The 17,031-nt window shown below is 38.6% G+C and overlaps 1 protein-coding gene across 1 annotated transcript; it reads left to right on the forward strand.

Moving 5' to 3' along the window:
* The first annotated feature begins 2,113 nt into the window (after nucleotides 1-2,113).
* LOC103985063 (3-ketoacyl-CoA thiolase 2, peroxisomal) lies at nucleotides 2,114-9,334 on the forward strand. Its single transcript, XM_009402680.3, has 14 exons — nucleotides 2,114-2,274; nucleotides 2,455-2,531; nucleotides 3,194-3,278; nucleotides 3,363-3,489; nucleotides 3,573-3,671; nucleotides 3,752-3,819; nucleotides 3,910-4,017; nucleotides 4,103-4,180; nucleotides 4,387-4,519; nucleotides 4,607-4,703; nucleotides 7,544-7,667; nucleotides 7,759-7,867; nucleotides 8,736-8,819; nucleotides 8,907-9,334. Exons 1-14 carry the CDS (start codon nucleotides 2,194-2,196, stop codon nucleotides 9,014-9,016), a joined length of 1,380 nt encoding a protein of 459 aa, XP_009400955.2. The 5' UTR covers nucleotides 2,114-2,193; the 3' UTR covers nucleotides 9,017-9,334.
* Nucleotides 9,335-17,031: the final 7,697 nt, after the last annotated feature.

Raw genomic sequence — 17,031 nt, forward strand, 5'->3', positions numbered from 1 at the left:
ACACACACACACATACACACAGCTTAGGAAACAAAGAGACAAATAAAAGATAAAAATAATTATATCTTTAAAATTTTAATACCTTTTAAATTCATTAACAATCATGTTTAGTGGCGACTAAGCCAAGTTGATTGAACCAACAAAATATTTGATATTTAAGGATTTTAAAGTACATACTGTTTAAATATTTGAAACTAAAGAAACAAAAGGGAAGGACATGATTTTGGTCATGCATGGAAGAAGAAGAGGCATGGGGGGTCAAAAATAATGAGAGGAATACTAGAAAGTGTTACTTGTCGGGTTGATGGAAGAATAGGAGTGTTAAATATGCACATCATTACAGCACTTTCCTTGATGTTGATCTAAATTGACTCCCTTCAAATTCCCAGCAAGAATGTTCAGAGAATCCCTCTAGAAGATTGGTGGCATTCTTTTCTCACACACCAATCTTTGAAGGGCATCATCATGAAGCCATCCACTTTGAATGTTCCCAACCTTTTATGAGCCTTATATATATATATATATATATATATATATATATATATATATATATATATATACACTGTCACCATCGATAATATTTTAATTGATATATATACACTACAAAGTAATACCTTCAGTTAATTAAGAATATTTTAATTTACCTTATTGATTTGAGTAAAAAAATTATAGGATTAGCTCTACTATTTTCTCATAGATGTAATGCATTATTACATCTTCTCATTCATCATTTATAGGTGTCTCATTAATATGTTTATAGATCTTCTTGGCATATGCATATGCACGTACTATAAAACCGAATTGTTGTTATTATTATCATTGTATATGATTAGGACAATGATATGATTCAAATACCAAAACTTAGCAAATGGAAATGAGTTGATTGGCTGTACATAAATGCCAAATGTTGTTAATATTATCTAATGAGGAGACTAGACATGACAGATATGTCACTTCATAACCAAATTATTGGCTCTTGAGCATCAATGTCTAATCAACATCAATCTTGGATACTTCTAGAACCTTGGATTCGTTAAGTCTCACATTTTAACTTTTTAGGAGCCCACTTTTAATCTTATAACTTCTAACAAATCCATCAAAACCCTACAATTTGACCATCCTGCGTCTTAATCTTATAACTTTTAACAAATTTCATAGTAAATTTTTTTTGAATCACACTAATCAAATCATATTAGATTTGTATTCATGAGATATGATATAATTTTATGTTGGTTATTAGTGACCTAACGTAACTCTCTATCTTTTTTACATAGACTTTAATTAAAATATTTTTAATTAAACTATTCAAATCATAGTTTTAATTAAAATATTTAAAATTATATGTAACCTTTGGATTATTTAGAAATATAAAATATTATAATAAAAAATTTAAATAGTCTTAAACATAAACAAAAATAAATATTCTATCACATGAGATAAAATGAATAATATTGACTAATATTATAAATATAAATATTTCTCCATGTTAAGGAATACATGCTAACATTAAAATTTATTTGAGATATATTTTTTATCATTAACTTGCGCTTAAGTTAATTATCACATTGATCGAGTTATGATGCATAATATTGAACATGATAAGAGATCGAGGAGTAAATAATTATCCCGATTATCTGAGGATGGAGCTATAAGTCATGTTATAGAATCATTATATGAATAATACTAGTATTTGATTATGAGATAAATTGGATTTCTTTATATTCTTATATTGATTTGATGTCATACTTTGAATTATGATGGGTTATTGGTCTGTCAGCATTGATATCCGGCCCAAAGAATGGGAAGCCGATAGAGGCAATTGCTGGACATGATGGCCCGGAATGGGTCCAATTGGACCCATGTGGATGTATGCACTTCAGTGCTTGAAGAATTGTCCTGATTTATATATGTTTGATAATACTATTATTATCAAAGAATAGGTAAGTAAAGGGTATTGTTCCAATAGATGCCTTATATCATGACGGAATAATAACATTTAAAGACAACTAGTGGATCGAGATCCGGATCCGAATCATGCCATGTCTGTAATCTGTTGCCGCACCGGCCACGTGGGGATGGGATGGGATATACTACAAATATCTCCATCGTGGTCAAAAGCTTCGGTCTCGTGCGCTGTTTGCATCCTCCGAGAGAGCGGAGAGAGAGAGAGAGAGAGAGAGACGAAGAGAGGAGATGGAGAAGGCGATCAATCGGCAACGAGTGCTCCTCCAGCACCTCCAACCATTCCCCTCTTCTTCTTCGCCATTGGTCTCGGTAAGCGGTCCTGTTCTTCTCGTTCGGTCGGTGTGGATCGGATCTGCTAGGGTTTTTGGAACCCTGGGATTGTCGCTTTCGTTTGTTAATTGGGGCTGATCGCTTGATCCAAGGGTCGGTGATTAATATGAAGAAGTCAGGTTTATCTTCGATCGTTCACTTTGTGATTCTTGATGGCAGGCTTCTGTATGTGCCGCTGGGGACAGTGCGGCCTATCAACGGAACTCTTCCTTTGGGGATGACGTCGTGGTTGTCGCGTAAGCTCTCCGTATATCTTGATCTCTCCTCAGTGCTTAAAGCAGATCTGGTGTTCTATAGCTTGCGTTGACCTTCGGAATTGGTTCTGTATGGACTTTTGGAAGCCTGTAGTATGACTTATTTGTTGGACGGAGATAGGGAAGAATGGTGCGATCATGCACTGGACGGCAAATCTTGGGATTGGTTATGTTGATGCTTTTCTCCAGTAGAGGAAATCTGGTGTCGGTCACATGAGCGGAGCGTTCTAAGGGCAAATCAGTTAGATACACCATTTATTTGGTTTTTGTTGTGAAGAAACTTATTAGTCGTCTACACATCATGCAACTTGCTTCGAGCTTTCATCACTCACCGAAGAGTGTCATGCGTGGCTGATACTATTGAAAGCATTTGCCAACACCTTCTGCATATAAGATTCATCGTAGTCAATATGATTCATTCCAAAAGTTTAAACCATCGATAATTTTATTTCTTGTTTTTAAGTTTGCTTTTGTTGGTCTTTGAGTACTGGCATCTTTCCTCCTGTCGGGCATTGTGACCATGTTTCATTTATTTTCTTAGTCCAGTATTTTGTTAATTTTGATTTGCTATGGATCACACTATGTATTTGTTATCTTTTTGTAAGTTCTACTTCTATCATGATTCTACTACCCTATTGTAATAGTGCATACCGAACTGCAATCTCCAAGTCCAAAAGAGGGGGTTTTAAGGATACATACCCTGAGGAGCTGCTTACTGCTGTGCTGAAGGTCTGTGTTCATAACCAATTTGTGTTTCATGGCATGGTAACTACAAAGTGGAGATAATGTCAAAAGCATTTTTTTCTCTTTTAGGCATTGTTGGATAAGACTAAACTGAATCCAAATGAAGTGGGTGATATTGTGGTTGGCACGGTACTGGCACCAGGCTCTCAAAGAGCGACTGAATGCAGGATGGCAGCATTCTATGCTGGTTTTCCTGGTACTTAGACTCCCTGCTTTCTTTAATAATGCTGACATCTTATGTACAATCTTGATACATCTTATGATATTTTCCCCCGACAGAAACTGTTCCAATTAGAACAGTGAACAGGCAGTGCTCATCGGGACTTCAGGCAGTTGCTGATGTTGCTGCTTCTATTAAAGCTGGATTTTATGATATTGGTAATTTTTTTTAGTTTACCTGTTTTCATGCTTGCATAAAAAAAATTCTTCTAATCTTTTTGTTCTTTCTGCCATTGCAGGAATTGGTGCTGGGTTAGAGTCAATGACTGCAAATTCTGTGGCTTGGGATGGTTCGATAAATCCAAAAGTATGATTTTCGGATCCTTGTTTAGTTACTTAAAAGTGAATTTCCATAATCTCATTCTCTGCTATATACATTTTTCCTCGAGTCCTTCAGGTAAATAAGTTTCAACAAGTCCAAGATTGTCTTCTTCCGATGGGAATTACATCCGAGAATGTTGCATTTCGTTATGGTGTGACTAGACAAGAACAAGATCAGGCTGCTGTGAGTCTATGGCCATTGATTATATTGGTCTCATCAATAGTTTTGTCATCTTGTATTCATTACTACCTTATTTTTCTATGTCCAGGTCGAATCTCATAGGAAGGCAGCTGCGGCAACTGCTGCTGGTAAATTCAAAGAAGAAATTGTTCCAGTGATCACAAAGGTAAACTATTACAGTACTTTTTAGTACTTTTTGAAAGGTATTTTTTTCATTTTACATTTTAGTAACTGAATATCTTTTAGCCTTGAGTCGTCAATAGCTGCAGTAGTATCCAACATACACCCTGTGAAAGTGTTTATAATTGGCATAAGATTAAAGGTATTGCACCAATCATATCACATTTTGATGATATGATTTACTTTTTGAAGATTGTAGACCCAAAAACTGGAGAGGAAAAGCAGGTGACCATTTCTGTCGATGATGGAATTAGGCCAGAAACTTCTCTATCTGGTTTGGCAAAGTTAAGACCAGTATTTAAAAAGGATGGAAGTACAACTGCTGGTATTGGAGCAGTTCTTTTTTGTATGATAAGTTTACTACAAGCTATTGATCTCTTGTTAGCTATTTAAATGTGATTATTCGTTTTAGGCAATTCTAGCCAAGTAAGTGATGGCGCTGGAGCAGTTCTCTTGATGAGGAGAGATGTTGCAATGCAAAAAGGGTTTCCTATACTTGGTGTATTCAGGTTAAATTTCTTTCATTTCATTAACAAATTAAATTTACTTTGTACTTTTTTCCTATGTTAATTCATATATAACAAAGGATACATGAAAGATCCTTTATTGGCTCTTTCTTTAGCCCTATGTTGCTTATCCCTAAGAGGTCTTTCCTTCACTAGCAGGTTTTTTCAGAAAACTCCATTTATTCTGGTGTGGATGGCAGGCAAGCCTATATTTCTTGGTTTCAATATGTCTCCTTACGAGCGTTGTTTATGTCTCCTATTATCTAAAAATAATCAGGTTATTAGTGATAGGACTAAATAAAGAAATAACCCATTATGTGCGAAATTATAGAACTCTTTTAAAATCAAATAATTCCATCGAATTGAGTATGATTGTATGTGTGATAGCATCTACTATATCAGGAATATCAATAAACCCAATTCTTGCAATTGCTCAGGATACCCTCTTTTAGCTTCTAGGTCTAAGATCTCTCTTACTAACTCGAATAAAAGAATTAGTAGATATCTTACAACTGGAATCCCTCTTTTTTCTGATCCATATCCTCCACCACCATGAACTCCGGTTAGATTCAGGTATGATATACTTTTTATTTATTGGGAGAACTCAAGTACTCTCTTGCGGATCCATGAAACAACTCTTAGAAATATTTTTCACTTTTGGAAGATACAGGAGCGAAACAATCAACCTATTGATATTGGAAGACCAAAAATATTCTTTCAATGTCTCATTTCTGGGTCTAATGGAATTCGTAGGTATATGAAGAAGCCCCATCAAATAGAGATTTTTTTCTTTCGACCATCTTTCGATTGTTAATATGAGATATAAGGACCGCTACTAGTACTACAGCTTTGATCGTGAAATATTGATTACTTTTTGAACCCTATGAATCACGTGAAAGTAGGATACTCCAAATTAGGGGGTCAAAGAATTTCATAAAGCATTCTTGATGGAGAAAATGTGAGTGAAAGATCCCATTGAATTGAGTTTGATCCATGAATCTAAGAAGTAGTGAGAATTCTTGATCTCTCTCAATTCGACATCTCGGGATTTGAATTGTTGTCATTTTATTGATTCCTGCTAAAGATTTAATTTCAACTGGAATTTGGTTATTCACGATGTATGATGATCTCTGTTAAGCATCCATGGCTGAATGGTTAAAGTGTCCAACGCATAATTGGCAAATTCGTAGTTTCAATTTCTGCTAGATGCACGCCAATAGGAACGTTCAGTGAGTCTATTGGAATTGGCTCTGTATCAATGGAATCTCATCATCCATACATAGGGTTTCCAATGTTAATTCATTTCATGAAGGGTCATTGCAAAGGAATGACACTAAAAAGCAGATATTGCATGGGCTTACTTAGAGAATGTGGCAAAAAAGATGAAGAAGTGGGTAGACTTGGGAACGTGACCATAGGAGTTTAAAGTTGGTGACTTGATGTTGGTGAAGCTCCAATCAGCATCACTCTAGTTCTTTAGGCATAAAGTGCATAAGGGATTAGTGTACAAGTACGAAGGACCCTTCCTAATTATCAACAGTGTAGGCAATGCCTCCTACAAGTTGCAGCTGCCAACGTAGCTTAAAATTCACAATGTCTTCCATGCAAGCAACTTGAAAACCTACCACTCAAACTCGCATATGCTTCCCGAAGTGTTCTAACTCGACTACCCCCACCAAAGCCAACTATAAGAAGCAAGTTGAAACTGTTTAGTTGATCGCAAGACAAAGCTACCCAACGGAGTAGAGTAGATCGAGTACTTAGTGAAGTTGCAAAAGCTTCCTCAAACAAAAGCTAGTTTGGAGCTTGAAAATGTCCTATGATATGAAGTAGTCATCAAAGCCTACCAGCAAGCGTCGACAATTTAAGTGGGGGAGAATGTCACGAATGGTTGTTGCGCACTCGTAACATCTTCGTTAACAAACCATTTGTCGCTTTTGTTTGCTTGTATAGATACTAGGCAGCATGTTTTGTCACGGCTTTGTGTTTTTATTGGAACATTGTGAGCAGGAACAAATCGCAAGGTTGCAGAGCGATCGCTCACCGTAACGGGCAAAACTGTCCTAAAATGGCTCCGTTTTCACGTATCATAGCTTGTTTTCTATAGGCTGCGGTGCGATGCAGTGTAAAACATTAGCCATCTCAGCACCCTGGAACCCCTCAGGTGGAACCTGGCTAGATAGGGGGTTTAGGGTAGTGTTGGGCGTTGTTTAGATTTCAGAAGTTAGCATGTTAAATCTATGGGAATTTTCCATCGCACCTGACACCGGGTGAGTAATCATTTGTGGACTTGCGACTATCCATTTGCCTTCTAAAGTCCTTGTTTTCTCATTTTTTTCTTCTCTCTTACACACCAAGTGTTTGTTGAATTGCTTGTAAAGTTGTCTCTTCGCAAGATGTAGATACTTGTCTATCGCTCATTTTTTAACTAATCAATTTGATCTTTTATAGGTCCTACGGGACCTGAGCGACAGAGTGAGGTTACAACTAGGTTGACCCTTTGCGGACGAATAACGCAAGGGTGTTTCATGACTTAAGCAATTCTAGTTAAGTCCATGACATTGGCGCAAGGGTGCTTCACGACTTAGGTAATCCTAGCTAAGTCCGTGACATTAACGCAAGGGTACCTCACGACTTAGACAATTTCAGCTAAGTCCGTGATATTGCCGCAAAGGTGTCTCACGACTTAAACAATTTTAACTAAGTCCATGATAGTAAGCTGCTTGTATTTTTGCTTTTAAGGCTTATGTTATATTTATATTTGCTGTTGATGTCCACGCCGATCGCTTGCGGACTAGTTTTATTTGATGATCCACTGGTTATATTCACTTAACTGTTTGTAGGAGTTTTGCTGCGGTTGGAGTGGACCCTTCTGTCATGGGTGTTGGTCCAGCTATTGCAATTCCGGCTGCAGTAAAATCTGCCGGTCTGCAGATTGAAGATGTTGATCTGTTTGAAATAAATGAGGTGATTTTTGCATATAAATGCTATTATTATTAATTTTCTTGGTTAAGTGTAGATATTGCAGAGTTCGAAAGTTAGTGTTGCTTTCATGTAGGCCTTTGCCTCTCAATTCGTATATTGCCGCAAGAAGCTGGAGCTCGATCCAGCAAAAGTAAATGTTAATGGAGGTGCTATTGCTCTTGGTCATCCCTTGGGTGCAACAGGTACTTGTCACTAGTCATTTCTTCTTTGTAGAAATTGCCAGGCATAGGTTTGTGCATCTGTGCATATTAACTAGCATGTGATCAATGTGAGATGATGTTGGTAATGGTAAGGCTCGGCTGGGAGAAAAAATTAGTCTACCAAATATGATAGTTTCTTAGTTTAGTTATGATAGTTGTTATGGAGCTTATAGTTTATTAAGCTCCATACAGAGCAGCCCAACAAAGAAAAAACTCTCAACATAGTGGAATTTGGGACTGCACACCATAAGATTATTTCATTGCTGCAAATTCTTGAGGGTAAGTAGAGATCCAATAGAAAAATCAAGTGCTTAGCCGAAGGCCCTCTGCCTAATCATTCCTTGAGATTCTAGATTTTATCACATCTGACAATTCAAATAATAGTTATATTATTTTGAATTTGGATCACAATGCAATAGCCTCAAATTTTCAAGGATAGATCATGGCTATGTTGGGATTCACAACTAGGGCTGTAGGACAACTCAAGGAGAAGGGTAGGTAGGATATGTTCACTTGTTCCAGCCTTTTCGAGATATCAGAGTCCTGCTAAGATGCGAGTTATTAGTTTCTATATTGATAACTATTCAGAATCATTAGCCTTTTATCTCACTGCTTCGCTTTATGTTGTGCCTTAAAGAGGATAGTTCACAGACATGCCATTCATGCATTCATTCGTGGATAACAATTTCATAAGTATGCGTATGTCACCCTTGAATCACTTCGAAACATTCTTCTTATGATGTATTGTTGCCTAGGTGTTGAATTCACAAAGTCTAAAATTACTTTTGATGTTTTTACTGGTGTCACTGTGACATGACTAGCTTATAATTTCTTTCCTCGTCTGCTGAAGGTGCACGCTGCGTGAGTACTCTCCTAAATGAAATGAAACGAAGGGGCAAAGACTGCCGATTTGGAGTCATCTCGATGTGCATAGGTCTCGCCATTCAATTCTTATCCGCTTCGCTGTACTAAAAGCAGTTATTTGTCTTGGCTGAGCAATTTTGTGCATGGTGCAATGCAGGTTCAGGAATGGGTGCCGCTGCTGTGTTTGAAAGAGGAGATGCTGTCGACGGCCTCACGAATGCCCGGCAGATCCATTCCCACAACCTTCTGTCCAAGGATGCTATGTAGAACCCGCCCAAAGAAATTTAGTGAATGCCTTGGGCATCGTCATCGCTAAGCACAGTACATGTCTCTGTTCCCACGAGCCACGAGGACTGGTCACGCGAAATAAACTGCTTCGGCAGATTAGATAACATAAGCAATTTGAAATTTTTGCGGCTGCATCGCATGCACCATAGTGTAATCCACGCCATCTCCAATAATGTTTGTAGAATCATTATCATTATCGTCAATATTAATCATTACAAATGATAATGTTATTATTGATGATAATGGTAATACTGTTGGTATTGTCAATGTTAATCGGAATTACAATGGCTTTGATAATGATGTTAACATTGATAGATATAACTGTAATGATATTATAATGGTAATGATATGATAATAATAATGTTCATAGTTATAGGAATTAGTAATGGTATTGGTGATGAGAAAATTAATTATAATGATAATAGTGATCGTAACAATCATAATGACTGTGATAATAGTGATAACATCAATACCATTATTATAGTTTAATCGATAAAATCAACACCATTATTATTATAAGAGTGCTGATTGTTCTGACAAAAGAACATGCATAAGAATGTGAATATTATTATTAATCTTCAGCGAGTCAAATAAAAATCACACTGAAAAACTACCTTATTGTATGGTTTAAACTACATACATAATATGGTTAATAATCAATTTTTTTTTCTTCAAGGAATGTGAAAACTATAAGAAGAAGATCAAATTGCTAGTAGCTTACTGTTTCAACATCGATTGGATCTGTTGCTTTCAATTTTTGCAGATGGGCCACTTGTATTAGGTTCAAACACACTGCCAAGAAAGCTGTACACCTGAGCAAAATCTGGCATAACTTCACAAAACAACGAAAAGAAAGGTAAGCAATATGAGCAAACAAGCACAATAACAATTAGAGATACTGTTGCAATATTTTTAGGTACGTAAGTCAGGATGTGATTTGTATTCAGGATAATCCAGCAAATTTTTAAAGTGGTGGAAGACATTACTCACCATGAAGAGAAGTGACCAGATTCCCTCGATCCACTGTTTCATAAGAAGGCCAAGTTCTGGGACTGTCAGCAGTACTTCAGCAACAGGAGCTTATGGTCAAAGCTCCGGAATTTACTATATCATCTGCAAACTTACCAGACCTCTCTAATATATTTGATCAAATCACCAAAACAAATATTAAAATAAAACTATCAGACCTTTTGTCGAATGAGATGAAGTAACAGGCTCGATAGAACTCTGAACCCAATAAAAAAACTGCCATTGTTGCAGGATCTCTATGCATCGATGATGTTGGTTCAAAATGGGCAGAACTCAGAAGTAGATTTTTGTTTTGACATATCTAGGGAGCCACCATTTAAAAGAAAAGGGCAAGCAAAATTATTAGCCACAGTAAGCATCAAAGCCAACAACTACTCTGAATAATGATTACCATTTTTAGCAGCTTTCTGAGGATATGGATAAGCTGCTTTCTGCTTGGGTCGAGGTGGTGGTACATGTTCATTTCTACCATTCTTCTGAACCTTCAGAAAGTACTTTTGTGCATGGCTCCTTATCTGCAAGGATGCATTTTGGTATAAGGACGTTGATAAAAGGAAGAAAAAAAAAGGTGAAAAAAGAAAAGCATAACCGGTATCACATCTGATAGTGCTTGTAAAAGTTCAATTTTAGACAAATGTGTTCCTAGTGCTACATCTGATAGTGGAAGAGTGGCTCATTATCCAGAGACATCACTATGCCTCTTGAGAAATGGAATTATAGAACAGCAGATATCAATATCAGATTGGACATGTCTGCCACAGGAGGATGATAAATAGCTCTGCAAATGGTGAACTGGATAACTCCATTTTAAACCTATGTGATCAATGAATCTCCAGAGCAACTATCACATGGACTGTGGCAATTCCTGACCCTAACTTGCCAGCAACCCAAGACTGGATAAAATGAATAGACATTGATCAGGGGCTTCTATGGATACGATGTTTATAGGCAACAACAAATCATGACAATACCAAATGATCTAAAAATGCTAACAGTAAAAACCCCTAGCAAGAAGAAGAACAAATCTGCATCAAACAGTAAAAACCCCTGCGCAAAACCCATGTTCTCAGATCGTCCCATCAGAATGAATCAGAAAAGTTGACTTTCGGCCGAAGACACGACCACCGTCGAAAGAAGTCGAGAATCGAGACAACAAGAGAAGCCACGACATCATCAAAAGATGACAAGAATGGTAAAGATTAGCGACGGCGACAAGGAGGAGGAGGAACGGGTGCTTACAGTTGGCGAGCTTCGAGGAACTTGTCGTGCTCCTCCTCCGACCAGTTCTCCCTCGACTTGGTGATGGTGTAGGGTTTGCGGGCCTTCTTTCCGCGGTCATCGGGCGAAGAGCAGGCGAGGGCGTTGTTGGGCTGATGGCCCGTATTCAGCCCATGGGGGCTTTATCAGCCCACAGCCCACACCCCCTCTTAACCTAACCCTAATTAAGATTAGGGGGTGTGATGGCTACGTTTTACAGACAGATTAAAGCTATAAAAAGGCAGATCTTTGAAGCGACGAGATTCCAAAAAGAGGAAGGAGAACAAGGCAGAAAAGAAAGAAAACGAGGACAACGCAGAGAGACTGTTCTCAATCATCTAGCAGTGTTCTCATTTCAGGTTAGATCAAATCTACAGTAGGCTCTTGCTGTGATTACTTGGGAGGTTTAAGATATTGTGGGCAGTGACGTGATCCTTGTATTCCAGTTATTCTCTTGTGGTTGTTGCTAGGGTTTTGGGCAAGAGATTGAGATTTGTACATTCATTATTCTCATAGTGGATTATCTCTAGTTTGCCCCGTGGTTTTTACCCTTCACATTGAAGGGGTTTTCCACGTATATCTTGGTGTTCTGTTTGATTGTGTTTCCATTTTATTCCGCTGCGTATTTTGGTCTTCTAGTATTTGTTCTTATACAAAGGTTATTCCTGTTTACATCCCCATCAACTGGTATCAGAGCGGGATTTTGGTGATTTAATTTTTTTGTATTTCAACATGGAGGCCAGTAATATTTCTCGTATGATTAGTTTGAATGGAAATAATTGGATGATATGGAAACCAAGAATGGAAGATCTCTTGTATTGCAAAGATTTGTATGAACCTTTGCAAGGGGATAGTGCAAAACCTACAACTATGACAGATGATGAGTGGAAGAGGTTAGATCGAAAAACAATTGGGTTTATTAGACAGTGGCTTAATGATAGTGTCTTTCACCATGTTTCTACTGAAATTTCTACATATTCTCTTTGGAAAAAATTGGAAAGTCTGTATGAAAGAAAAACAACCGGCAACAAAGCTTTTTTGATCAGAAAACTTGTGAACCTAAAATATAGAGATGGTGCTTCTATTGCTGAGCATTTGAATGAAATACAGAGTATTACTAACTAATTATCCTCTATGAAAATGTCTCTTGATGATGAGTTGCAGGCATTGTTACTTCTCAGTTCATTACCAGAAAGTTGGGAGACAGTGGTGGTTTCCCTTAGTAATTCTGCGCCAGATTGTATTGTCACTATGAGTCAAGTAACAAGCAGTTTGTTGAATGAGGAGTTGAGAAGAAAGAGTTCAGCAACATCTCAGAATGATTCACAGGCACTTATCTCAGAGAATAGAGGAAGGTCAAAGTCTAGAAACAGTTCACGTATGGGTAAGAGCAAGTCAAGATCAAGAAAAGATATTGTTTGCTATAACTGTGGTGAGAAAGGACATTACAAGAACCAATGTAAGCAACCTAAGAAGAACAAGAAAAAGGGAAAAGAAGTGGAGTCTACAGAGTCAAAGGATAATACTACAGCTACAGTGCAGGGTGGTGATTATTTGATTTTGTCTCCTTCTGATGATATTTTTTCTTGTGTGTGTCAGGATCTTGAGTGGGTGATTGACACAGGTGCTTCTTATCATGCTACACCTCGGAGAGAGTTTTTTGCTACATACAGGTCTGGAAACTTTGGTGTTGTCAAGATGGGAAACTATGGCACAGCAGACATCATTGGCATGGGTGATATCCATTTAAAGACCAACATTGGCTGCAAGTTGGTACTTAAGGATGTGAGGCATGTGGTTGACTTGAGGCTGAATTTAATTTCAGCTAGAAGACTAGATGATGAAGAGTATGAAAGCAAATTTCACAGAGGGCAATGGAAGCTCAGTAAGGGTTCTCTTGTTATAGCTAGTGGAAAGAAATGTCATACTTTGTACAGGTTGCAGGCTAAAGCTTATTGTGAGCAGTTAAATGCTACAGAGAAAGACTTCAGTATGGAGTTGTGGCATAGGCGATTGGGACACATGAGCGAGAAGGGGCTGCAAGCTCTTTCCAAGAGAGAGGTATTACCAGATCTCAGAGATATACATCTGAACCCTTGTATTGATTGTTTGGCTGGTAAACAACATAGAGTTTCATTTGCTAGTGCTGCTTTGTCTAGAAAAATGCATGCCTTAGACCGTGTTTATACAGATGTATGTGGTCCTTTGAGGACAAAAACTCCCGGTGGATCTGTTGATGTTCTTGGTATAAGTGGTGCACTTTATTTTGTCACTTTTATAGATGATTTTTCCAGGAAAGTTTGGGCTTATGCTTTGAAGACCAAAGATCAGGTTATTAATGTCTTCAAAGAGTTTCATGACAGGGTTGAAAGGGAGACAGAAAGGAAATTAAAATGCATAAGATCAGATAATGGTGGTGAGTATACGGGATTGTTTAATGACTATTGCAGGTCACATGAGATCCAACATGAGATGATAGTTCCACCATAATGCAATTGCAGAGAGGATGAACCGCACCATCATGGAAAAGATCATATGTATGCTTTCATAGGCCAAGCTACCCAAAAGGTTTTGGGATGAGGCTTTGAGGACTGCAGTTGATGTGATCAACTTATCACCATGTACAGCCCTAGATGGTGATGTTGCATAGCATGTATGGTCAGAGAAAGATGTTTCCTACAGGCATTTAAGAGTATTTGGTTGTCGTGCATTTGCACATGTTCCAGATAATGAGTGGTCCAAGCTGGATGGTAAGTCTAAAGAATGTATTTTTCTTGGTTACTCACATGATCAGTTTGGTTACAGGCTTTGGGATCCAGAAAAGCAGAAGGTGTTCAGGAGCAGAGATGTGGTCTTCTTTGAGGATCAAACCTTTGAGGATCAAACCTTTGAGGATTTGAAGAAGAATGCACCAACCAAGACTTCTGCAGAAGGATTAGCATATTGTGACCCAGTTATTCCTCCAGTATATCAGGGTGATGGGGGAGATGTGCAGGAAAATAGTGTAGAGCCTGATGTTGATTTACCTGCAGGACATGTTGAGCAAGAAGAAGTAGGAGAGCAAGTTCCCGTAGAACCTCAGTTGAGAAGATCTTCTAGACAACGTCAACCTTCCAGAAGATACTCTACAGATGAGTATGTGATGTTTACTGATGCAGGTGAACCAGAGAGTTACCAGGAAGCAGTTGAGAGTGAGCAGAAAGAGAAGTGGTTAGTTGCTATGCAGGAAGAGATGGATGCTCTTCAGAAGAACCACACTTATGATTTGGTGCTGCTTCCAAATGGAATGAAGGCCTTGAAGAACAAGTGGGTTTTTAGGTTGAAGACTCAAGAATATTGTTCTCAACCAAAGTACAAAGCTAGATTGGTTGTGAAAGGCTTTGGTCAAAAGAAAGGTATTGACTTTGAAGAGATATTTTCTCCTGTTGTTAAAATGTCTTCTATTCGTGTTGCTCTTGGTATTGCTGCTAGCCAGGACTTGGAGGTTGAGCAGTTAGATGTGAAGACAGCTTTCCTTCATAGTGATTTGGAGGAGGAAATTTATATGGAGCAACCAGAAGGCTTCAAAGTCAAAGGTAAAGATAATTTTGTCTGCAAGTTGAAGAAGAGCTTGTATGGGCTAAAGCAAGCTCCGAGATAGTGGTACAGAAAGTTTGATTCATTTATGACAGAAAATGGATACAAAAGAACGGCTTAAGATCATTGTGTGTACATCAAATGGTTTAGTGAGGATTTTATTATTCTCTTACTATGTTGATGACATGCTTATTCTTGGGAAAGATATGTCTAAAATTGACATGTTGAAGAAGGAACTGAGTGAGTCTTTTGCAATGAAGGACATGGGGCCAGCAAAGCAAATACTAGGCATGCAGATTTCTCGTGACAGGAAAAACAAGAAGATTTGGTTGTCACAGGAGAAATACATCGAGAAGGTATTGGAAAGATTCAGTATGAGCAATGCTAAGCCAGTTGGTTCTCCTCTTGCAAGTCACTTCAAGTTGTGCTCAGAACAGAGTCCGTCAAGTGATGAGGAGAAGGAGAAAATGCAAAAGGTTCCTTATGCTTCAGCAGTTGGAAGTTTAATGTATGCAATGGTATGTACGAGGCCAGACATCGCATATGCAGTGGGTGTTACTAGCAGATTTCTTGCAAATCCAGGCAAAGAGTACTGGGCAGCAGTGAAGTGGATTTTTAGATATCTCAGAGGGAGCTTTAAGGTTTGTTTAAGCTTTGGAAGTGGACCACCTGTGTTAACAGGTTACACAGATGCAGATATGGCAAGAGATATAGATACGAGGAAGTCTACTTCAGGTTATGTACTTACTTTTGCAGGGGGAGCTGTGTCATGGCAATCCAGGTTACAAAGGTGTATTGCTCTCTCAACCACAGAAGCAGAATATATTGTTGCTACAGAGGTATGCAAAGAAATGTTATGGATGAAAGAATTCTTACAAGAATTGGGGCTGAAATAGGAAAATTATGTGGTGCATTGTGACAGCCAGAGTGTCATCCATTTGTGTAAAAACCCAATGTTTCATTCCAAGTCAAAGCATATAGATGTCAGATACCACTGGATTCGAAATGTATTTGAAGAGAAGCAGTTGCAGCTTCAGAAAATTCATACAAATGACAACGGAGCAGACATGTTGACGAAGACCTTACCAAAAGAAAGACAGGAGATATGCCGACAGTTGGTCGGTATGACTTCACATTGAGGAGTCATGGGACAGCCTCCCTTATGGGCTGAAGGGGGAGGTTGTTGGGCTGATGGCCCATATTCAGCCCATGTGGGCTTTATCAGCCCACAGCCCACACCCCCTCTTAACCTAACCCTAATTAAGATTAGGGGGGTGTGGTGGCTGCGTTTTAGAGACAGATTAAAGCTATAAAAAGGCAGCAACGAGGCAGATCTTTGAAGCGACGAGATTCCAAAAAGAAGAAGGAGAACAAGGTAGAAAAGGAAGAGAAAGAAAGGGAAGAAGACAAGGACAACACAGAGAGACTGTTCTCAATCATCTAGCAGTGTTCTCATCTCAGGTTAGATCAAATCTACAGTAGGCTCTTGCTGTGATTACTTGGGAGGTTTAAGATATTGTGGGCAGTGACGTGATCCTTGTATCCCAGTTATTCTCTTATGGTTGTTGCTAGAGTTTTGAGCAAGAGATTGAGATTTGTACATTCATTATTCTCATAGTGGATTATCTCTAGTTTGCCCCGTGGTTTTTACCCTTCACATTGAAGGGGTTTTCCATGTATATCTTGGTGTTCTGTTTGATTGTGTTTACATTTTATTCCACTGCGTATTTTGATCTTCTAGTATTTGTTCATATACAAAGGTTATTCCTGTTTATATCCCCATCAAGGGCGCCTAGGGATCCAGCGACGCCAGGGAGGGTCCTCCGAGTAGAAGACAACCGCCACCCCCGTTCCACCTCCACCACCATAAAGAGGCTTCTAGAGACGGATTAAGCGATCAGCGGAGGGGCGAAGAAGTCCTTCCTCCACCTTCGATCGGCTTCGCTTCCCTGCCTCTTCTTCTTCTTCCCCTTTGAGCTACAACAAATTATGTGAAAAGATCACAATTAGTTACCAACTCCTCAAGCGATGGTTTCTTGATACGATTCAATCTGCGATTACAAGCACGAGAAAGACACGTTGCTTGAAGAGCAGCGCTAGAGCGGCATGGTCGGGCTCCGTACGCGTCCGCG

This window comes from Musa acuminata, chromosome BXJ1-1 (assembly GCF_036884655.1).
Source record: "Musa acuminata AAA Group cultivar baxijiao chromosome BXJ1-1, Cavendish_Baxijiao_AAA, whole genome shotgun sequence".
NCBI classification, from domain to species: Eukaryota; Viridiplantae; Streptophyta; class Magnoliopsida; order Zingiberales; family Musaceae; genus Musa; species Musa acuminata.